Below are 9,277 nucleotides of genomic sequence, written 5' to 3' on the forward strand. Positions count from 1 at the left end.
TCTTTTCATCCCCTGGCAACAATGAGGAGGCTGAGCATGGGAAACAGCCCTGATTATATGCAAGCTTCCAAAGTGGAACTAAGGAATCTACTGAAAGGCCACAAGAAGCGGCAAAATGTGTCGAGCAAGCTGTGAGCAACTCACGATTCACAAGGCTCTTTTCTATGCCAACATTTAATATCAGGGGCTGACTGAGTCCCACAGGGAAAGCTCTATCTGGCCAGTGCTGGAGGGAGAGGGGAGTGAACCCTTGGAGGCTGGGCAGGGTAGAGTAGGCAGGAGAGTGGCAGAGGGGGAGGGGACAATGCTAGGCAAAGTGGAGGGTTAGAAACAAGGAGAACTGGCTAGCGGAGAAGTAGATGCCCCTGGAGTAAGTTCTGGGAAACAAACAGACACTGTTGGCATAGGTACAAGGCAGGCCTGGGACCGGGGAAAAGCAATCACTGGCAGCCCCAGGCAGTGACAACTGGCCTAGCCAACTCTGGAAGCTTCTCACTCTGTTTTGCTCTCGCAACTTTATTTGGGATCTGTGCCCTCCCTGGGCAGAGAGCAGGGCAGGATCTGTCTTCAAGATGGCTGGTCCAGCCACGCATAGTGGTGCACGCCAGTGCTCAGGAGGCAGAGACAGGTGATCTCTGAGTTCAAGGCCAGCCTGGTCTACATAGCAAGTTCCAGGACAGCCAGAACTACATACTAGAGACCCTACCTTAAAGAGGAAAAAAAAGACAGCTGATCCAGCAGATGTGAAACTGCCCAGAGGTTTCAAGAAGGCACCTGTGTGGGCAGATGGTTAAATGACTCACGGGTCGGAACCAAATGAGCTAGCTGCCTGCTCCCCAAGGCATCTTCGTACCTTAAATCCTTTAGGCTGCTGAGGAGCCAACAGATACCATACTTTGTAAAGTATCTCTGCCAGAAGGATGTTACCATTGCAGAAGGGGCGACCTGGTAGGCTAGGCTGTCCACCCTCTGCTCTCTTTGAAACAAATAGTTAAGGCAGAAAGCAAGAACATTGAGCTGTGGCTGGGGACAGACCAGACAGGGCCTGCTCTTGGCCACAGTGGACGTATGCTCAGACTGCACTGGTCCTGAAGAGGTCATAGAGTGCAGGTATCTGGATCCTCAGTGGCCATAGCTCCCTTGGCCCTGGTTGTGCAAAGGAATCACAAACACAGAGACGTCATCGTAGGACACCTGCCCTTCTCCAGCAGCACCATCCTTCCCCTGTGTGCTGTGTATCAGCATCTTGGCCAACTCTGAGAACCTGTAAAGACATTACTGAAGATGTACTCTGGAGATAAAGCAGAAGGCCAGAACTTACTTTACAGGACAAGACACCTGGAGACCCCTTAAATGTGGTACAACTAAGGGCCGTAAACTAGATTACCAGACTAGACTTAGATTTTTTTTTTTTTTTTTTTATCGTATCCCCTCTCCCTTGGGACAACGTGCCCTGAGTTAGTGCTGTCTTCACAGCTGTAGCTACCTGGACCAAACTGTCCAGTCAGGTCCCCCTCAGCTACAGTACCTGTGTGGGTCCTCTCGGTTCCCAGTGAGGAAGCTCCGCACAAGCTGTGCCACCTGCTCATTAGACAGGACATCCCAGAGCCCATCAGTTGCCATGACAACCACATCCTCCTCTTGCCGTGCCAGCTGGTCCACATCCAGCACAGTCACCTGCAAGGTAAGCTTGAGGCTCCTTCAGTGCTCCCTCCCTAGCTCCTACAAGGCTCATTTTCTGCCCCTCCTGGGCATTGGAACCTGGGGTGGGCTACATTGTGCTATCACCTGTGGGATGCAGAGCAGGAAGGGCTTGAGCTGGATGTTGGTGTCCAGGACTGTGAGTTGATGGTCTCCCAGGCCTCGGGAGACAGCCAGTGTTCCTAGTAACCGAGCCTGGAGGAAAGGGAGGAATGCAATGATAGTGATGAGCTTAAGCACATGCCCAGGGTCCAGCTCTCCTGAGCACAAAACGGGAAGTGAACGGGGGCTTCTAAGGGGGAAACATCTGAGGGAACGGAGGATACCAGCCACACCCACTAGTAAGGGACAAAGGGCTCCCACCTTCAGGGAGCAATAAAGAGGGATTCTTGGGCAGGGGTCACTGACCTGCCTACCCTGTCCATGAATCAGTGGATACTTGAGGTCAGACTTTTCCACCTGTTTGTAGCTCCTGCAGGAGCAGACCTAGAGTCAGCAAAGGCCCGCACCCTGCTGCAGCTTCTCCCATCCTCAAACCCGGCTACCACGCCTTCACATGCCCACCTTGCCCAAGTGCGGCTGCCTGAGGCCATACAGATGAGCCTGGACCTTTTCCCACCCTGTCCCTCATGCCCGCAGCTCACCAGCCATTCATGTGGTGGTCCCTGAACAAAACCTTCTGCCCTACATCATCCCCCTTCAGCCGCCGAGGGAACTGCAGTCGGGTGAACTCGCCAGCCAGAAGCTCAGGGCAGATAAAGGCCTAGGGTGTGGACGTCGATTTGAGATCAGGCTTCCTTCCCAGGGCCCTATGTGGCCCTCGACACAGGGAGTTGGGGGTCCCTCTGCCAAGGCACCTACCAGCTGCTGGATCCGCTGCCGCTCTGTTTCTGGGGTGAACTCAGAACTCAGCACCCGTATCTCATCTCTCCGCACCAAGATGGCTCTAAACAGGTTGGAGGAAGGAGAAGAGGTCTATGAAACAACTTCCATACTCACCCATGGCCACCCTCCTCGCACCCTTCAACCACCAGGGGCCACTTGTGGCCATGCTGATCCCTTGTTCAAATCCCTCCATGACTGCCTAAGACCTACAGAGTAAAGGTGCAGCCCGTTAGCATGGCCCCTGTAGCCCCTGGCTGCCTTGGCATCCATGTCCACTCTTACACTTGGCTTATGCCAAGTACAAATACATCTTGGTCAGCCAGTCCCCCTCATTTCTAACCCTTCTTCCACTGTCTCAACCCCTTTTGGTACCCTCTGCCCACTACCCTGCCCACCCTCCAAGGTCCACTCACCTGCTATCCCCAGCATTGGCCACATACAGCTTCCCCTGCAGGGACACAGCCACCAGGGCTGTACAGCCACCCACCTGGCCTGAGGCCTCCAGCTCTCTCCCAATCACATCATCCTGGAGCAAACCAAGGGTATCACAGCTGTGGCCCAAACTGGCAGCCATCTCCAGCCCCCCCACCCCTTACAATTGCATTCCCACAAGCAAGCCTACAAACTCCAACTCAAAAGCTTGGCCATTAGCTCCTGAATTCCTGTGTAAAGAGAATTCACACAAGGGAAGTATAATTCGAAATAGGAAGAGAAACCAGTGCTTGCTCTGAGGGCCAACGGCAGCACAGGTGAGCAGTTAGCACACAATGGGAACTAGATAAATGGAGGATTAAGCTGAAGACCACAGAGCTATGGCTAGGAAAGAACAAATCCATACAACCTTCTCGCCACAGTCCAAAGAATGGGGTGACTATGGTATGCAGCTATACCCCAGTTTCTTAAGTCCCTAGGGGAAAACATCCCTTCTCTCCAAAGGCCCCACTCACACATTCCTGGAAGGCGCTCTCCAGGGCCCCAATCACCAAGTCTTCTGTCCGAATGCCCTTTTCCTCCACAAACTGGGGGTCACTGGAGCAGACACAGCGACCACTGAGATGCATAGGGGGCTGAGAGGCCATCATGCCTTCTACCACAGCCTCCAGCTGCCGGCGCAGGCAGGAATGCAGGGTGTTGGCAGCCAAAATGGCTGCTGCAGGTCCACCATGCCCATCAAACAGTGCCCAATAATGACCTGTCAGGAACTGCATAGGAAGGGCTGTCAGGCTCCACCAGCACATCCTGGCGCTAGCTTGAAAGTGGGGTTCAGGCAGGGCTGTACTCACCTCCTCTGGGCACACCGTCAGCCACTCCTGATCTTCTTCAATCCCAAACTCACATCGCCGGATGCACAGCTTTCCACAAGCAGCCTGATCCTCGTTGAACTCAGATTTCTCTGCGTTGATAATCCTGAGGCCATGAAATCACCAGTGATGTCTCATCTATGTCACTGTGGCACAGAGACTCCACCCGGGACAACTGCTTCTGGGTGCTGTCCCTGACACCACACCTAGACAACTTTTCTTTTTTTTTTTTTTCTGAAGTTATTTTGTGTGTGAGTGTGCATGTGTGTGCACAGACCAGAGGTGGACATTGGGATTCTCCCTCTATTGTGCTCCATCTTTTTTTTTTGAGACAGGTCAGTCTCTTACTAAACCGGGGGCTCACTGATTCAACTAGACTGCCTGGCCAGCAAGTCCTGTATCTTCCTACATCTGCCTCCCCAGTGCTGAGACTACAGGCCCGAACTGCCACGCCCAGCTTTTTACAAGGTTGTTGGAGATCCGAACTCTGATCCTCACGCTTGCTCTGCAAGCCAGTTATTTTACACAGCCCCAATGATGAAAGTTTTGTAACTGTTCAGTGGCTTTGTCGCTAGGGTCAAAATCAGAGCCCAGGCCCTTTTAGAGACACTGGGCTGACCCAAGGTTTGTGAGGTCTCATCTCTGTCCCAACCCTATCCCGTAGAGCATAGGCCAAATCCAGAGTGAAGTGCGAGGCGAGACACACATCTCCAAAGGCCGGAATAAAGGAAGGTCCAGACGCGGGATAGCCCTCCCGGGACCTCCAACCTTCTCCAAAAGAAAAGGCCAGAGTAGGAAAAGGAGGAATGTTGTCAACAGTCCCGGGGTGAGGACAAGAAGCGGGTTAGCGGGAGTGTCCACACTCAGCCAGTTTTCTAGGTCAGCACAGAACCCGACGAGATCAAGGAGGGGGTAGAGAGAGGTCGCGGGGGTAAGGACACTCACTCGGCGTAGCCTGCGTTCCAAGGCAGCGTGCGGCCCCGCCCCGGGCTGCGCACGGGCCGGGAGTCCGGGCGGCGCGAGGCGTCGGGGGCGCCAGGGCTGGAGCCCGAGCCGCGCAGGAAGCGGGGTCGGTGATAGGGGACAGGGCTGGAGCGCGGCCCCGCTGGCTGCGGCTCTGGAAGTGGACCCCCGGGTAGGAAGCGGCGCCGGAACCAGCCGGCGGACATTGCGTGGCGGCCGGGGGCTGCCGGCGCAGAGCGCGACGCCAGGGTCCCGCCCGCCCCAGGGAGGAAGCGGGCCTGGGGGTGGGGCCTGGGCTGGGAGGCCACGCCCCTCCTGGCTCTCCCGCCCCCGGGTGTGCGGCCAGTGAACACAGCCATCCCCTGGAAGAAGGCAACGCGTTCACCCACCCCACTTTACAGGCAGGAAAACCGAGGCCAGGCGAGAGTGGCACTGAGCAGGCACGAAGGCTCACCCGAACCTGTGGGACTCAGAGTGGGGAAACCCTCCCCTCTACTCTAGGAACCGTGAAGTCATCTCCAGTGGGTGCTGGGCGAGTGCCACACAGAGCCTCAGCCTCGCGCTGCTAGCAACCGTCTTATGCAAGGGGAGGACAGAGACAGTCCGTCCTTGGAGGTGTGAGACCACACACAGACTAAGAGCGTGCCCAGAGTGCTCTAGAGTTTTGTTCACCCTGGTCCTCATCCTCAAATGGCTGCCCCCACAGTCAAGATGGCTTCTCTGGACAGTACAAGATCTTCCCTAGACTGTGAGCGACGTGTGACAAGAGGAACCTATGGGAATTTTTTCCCCTCTATGGGAATTTAAAGGGGAGCGTAGTTCCTTTTTCCAGTTTGTCAAAGGTACAACCTTGAGCTGAGGGAAGTGTTAAGAATTGCACTGATGCCAGGCGGTGGTGGCGCACGCCTTTAATCCCAGCACTCGGGAGGCAGAGCCAGGCAGATCTTTGTGAGTTCGAGGCCAGCCTGGGCTACAGAGCAAGATCCAGGAAAGGCTCCAAAGCTACACAGAAGCAACCCTGTCTCGAAAAACCAAAAAAAGGAAGAAAAAAAAAAAATTTCACTGACATCTCTTTTGTTTTGAGACAGGCTTTCCCCATGTAGCCCAGAACTTGCTTTGTAAACCAGGCTGGCCTCAAACTAGGCACCCCTGCCTCTGCCTCCCGAGTACTACACTTGCTCTGGCTCAGAATGTCGGTTAACCTCTAGGTAGCTGTCACTGTTGGGGGCTAGCAGCAGTGTCTCCCTTCATGTCTGCACATTAACAGAGACTTGTCACTTTGTCACCTAAGTCCAGGTGTCCGCCGGCAAGGCTGCAATTTCCATTTCATATGGAGGGCTCAGGCCCACAGAGGGGAAGTATCAGATGCCCAGCGTTTGCAGTATGACGGTGCAGCTGAGTCAGACCACCACTGAAGAGATTTCTCTTCCTCTTTTCTCCAGGAACCCAACTTAAAATCTCTAAGGCCCAAGGATGGATGGATGAGGCGTTATCTACCTTTGCCTCTGCTCCTAAACCCAGTCAGTGCTTAGTAGGTCTCACTTCCTTCAGTCAGGCAGCCCTCCTCTGCTGGCATTTCCTCCTGCCCAAGGAGGAGGGGTCCCAGGGAACAGAGCTGCCCTAGTAACTGGGGGGGGGGGGGGGGGTAACCTACTAAGCCCACCTAATAACAGCCACACTCAGGGCATAGGAGCACGGAGCTAATGGAGATAAGGCCTGACCTAGGTATGAGGAGCTAATGGAGATAAGGCCTGACCCAGGCATGAGTAAGGGGCAAAGTCTGAGAAAGTTATAGCCAGACACCCGACCCCACTGCTTCCAACCAAAGAGAGGGATACATAGGATCCGTTTGCCTAAGTTTCTTTAGTTCTTGCTGTAACAAAGTATCTGCAAAAGCAACTACCTAAAGGAGGAAGATCTTGTTCAGTCCATGCCGGGGAGGCGGGCCGAAGCAGGGCAATCAGGAATGAGAGGCAACTGGTCAGTGTGTCTGCTGCCAGGAAGAGGCGACTCTTCCCTAGTTATTCAGACCCCAGTGACTCTCCCCTAGTTATTCAGACCCCAGTGACTCTCCCCTAGTTATTCAGACACAAGTGACTCTTTCCTAGTTATTCAGACCCCAGTGATTCTTCCCTAGTTATTTAGACCCCAGCCAACAGGATGCTGCCCACATTCAGGGCGGGTCTTCCCTCCTAGTGAAACTCTTCTGGAAATACCCTCACAAAGCTCAAAGGTTCCGCTCCTAGATAATTAATTTCATACTCAAGATCAGTCATCACACTGTTTTACATAAGCTTCCATAGCCTTTTTACCCATCCTTGACAATCACAGTTCTTATCAAAGTTTTAAAATTTTTGCCTACAGGTTAAGTAAAATTCCGAATACAGTCCAGTTCTCATTTGTTTGACTTTGTTTTTCTGATTCCTTGTTTGTTGACATAGTCCCATGTGGCCCAGGCTGGCCAGGAACTCACTATGTAGCCCAGGCTAGTCTTGAACCTTTTTTTTCTTTCTATTTATTTGTTAGTTTTTGAGGCAGAATCTAACCGTGTAGCCCTGGCTGGTCAGGAACACACTGTGTGTACCAGGACAGCCTTGAATTCACAGAGATCTACCTGCTTTTGCCTCCTTAGTGCTGGGATTACCGTTATTTGCCACCACACCTGGTTTATACAATGCTGGGGATAGAACCTAGGACTTCCTACATGTTAGAAAAGCACTCTATTAGCTGAGCTGTATCCCAGCTCTAGGAGGTTGTTTTAACTAGTTAGTTATTGCTTGTGTTTTCTTTTCTTTTTTCTTTTTTGGAGCTGAGGATCGAACCCAGGGCCTTGTGCTTGCTAGGCAAGCGCTCTACCACTGAGCTAAATCCCCAACCCCATGTTTTCTTTTTTATTTTGTTTGTGTGTGTGGTGCATACATATGCTGTGTGCACATGTGTGTTCCAGTGTAATGTAAAACCCAGTGGTGGACATCGGCCATCTGTCTCTATCTTTTTTTTTTTTTTCTTTTAATTCTCTCATTCAACTTGGAGCTCTCCATTTAGCTGAGCTGGCTGGCAAATGAGCTCCAGGTAGGTATTGAATGCCTGTCTCTTGAACTCCTCTCTTCGAAGTCCCCCTGGTCTCCCTGCCCGGCCCGGGGGTAAGGCCAAGTTTTGTCATTCTGGCGCTGGGAATCTGAACTCGTATGCCTGCATATGACTGGGCCATCTCTCCAGTGCCAGGCTATTAATTCATCTATTTTTGGGTTTTAAAGTATTTATTTCATTTTAAATTTTTTGTGTGTCTGAGTGTTTTGCCAGCAATGTACCTCTGTGCACCACATCTGTGCCTAGTTCTAGGAGGCCAGAAGGAGCTGGAGTACAGACAGTTGTGAGCTGTTAAATGTCATGTGGGTGCTGGGAACCAAACATGGGTCCTATGCAAGAGCAGCAGCAAATGCTCTTAACCACTGAGCCATATGTCCAGTCCCATTTATCTATTTTTAAATAACCAGCTTCAGGGCTGGAGAGATGGCTAAGAGCACTAGCTGCTGGGGATGGAGAGATGGCTCAGCTAAGTGGTTAAGAGCACTGGCTGCTCTTCCAGAGGTCCTGAGTTCAATTCCCAACCACCACATGGTGGCTCACAACCATCTCTAGTGGAATCTAATGCCCTCTTCTGGCATAAAGTCGTACATACAGATAGAGCACTCACATAAAATAAATAAATAAATCTTTATTTAAAATATTATGCCAGGCGGTGTTAGTGCACATCTTTAATCTCAGCACTCAGGAGGCAAAGGTAGGTGGATCTCTGTGAGTTCCAGGCCAGCCTGGTCTACAGAGCGAGTTCCAGGACAGCCAGGACTGTTATACAGAGACACCTTGTGTCAGAAAACCAAAAGAAAAAAAAAAATTAAGAATACTAGCAGCAAAATGACTGTTAGCATTAGCAGCAGGAAAGGCCTCTGATAATGGAGACAAGTTCATTAGGAATTGGGAAGTTTCTCAGATTAAGCTCCGGTCAACCACAGGGCCTTAGCACATGCACCTTCTTTTTGGAAAACTTCCCACCACTCTACTAGGTCACCTCCGTCTCTCCTACCATATTCGATCCAAAATTCACCCCCTCATTTCCTCAGCGTATGGCTCCAGCTACCACATTCACCGTGCACCTGATGACTGGTCAGTCTAGGCTTCCACCTGTGAAGAAGTCTGGGCATCAAGACCACCCACCCACACACCCACACCCACACCCACGAGCGCGACCACACACGCGCGCGCGCCCGCCTACACTGAGCTCCCCTCACGTGTCACAAACTGGGGTACGCCTGCATCGGCCCCCACTCTCAAACCTCCTCGGAGGCAAATGCACAGTCCCTCCCACACCCAAGCGCGCATCCGCCCACAGGCCTCCTGGATTGTGGCCTACCAGCGCCCGCCCA

General features: G+C 52.5%; 1 protein-coding gene and 1 non-coding gene across 2 annotated transcripts; both read right to left on the reverse strand.

The window, feature by feature from the left end:
* Positions 1-715: 715 nt before the first annotated feature.
* On the reverse strand, positions 716-5,094 carry Ppm1m (protein phosphatase, Mg2+/Mn2+ dependent 1M). Its single transcript, XM_059267090.1, has 10 exons — positions 4,833-5,094; positions 3,870-3,993; positions 3,534-3,788; positions 3,000-3,112; positions 2,563-2,647; positions 2,346-2,464; positions 2,110-2,173; positions 1,789-1,896; positions 1,529-1,677; positions 716-1,264 (listed from the first exon to the last, which is right to left on the reverse strand). The coding sequence occupies exons 1-10, from the start codon at positions 5,054-5,056 to the stop codon at positions 1,123-1,125; spliced, it is 1,383 nt and encodes a 460-aa protein (XP_059123073.1). The 5' UTR covers positions 5,057-5,094; the 3' UTR covers positions 716-1,122.
* A 2,558-nt stretch (positions 5,095-7,652) lies between these two features.
* On the reverse strand, positions 7,653-7,725 carry Trnaa-agc (transfer RNA alanine (anticodon AGC)). Its single transcript has one exon. It is a non-coding gene; the product is annotated as a tRNA-Ala (tRNA).
* Positions 7,726-9,277: the final 1,552 nt, after the last annotated feature.

This window comes from Peromyscus eremicus, chromosome 7 (assembly GCF_949786415.1).
Source record: "Peromyscus eremicus chromosome 7, PerEre_H2_v1, whole genome shotgun sequence".
In the NCBI taxonomy this organism is placed as follows: domain Eukaryota; kingdom Metazoa; phylum Chordata; class Mammalia; order Rodentia; family Cricetidae; genus Peromyscus; species Peromyscus eremicus.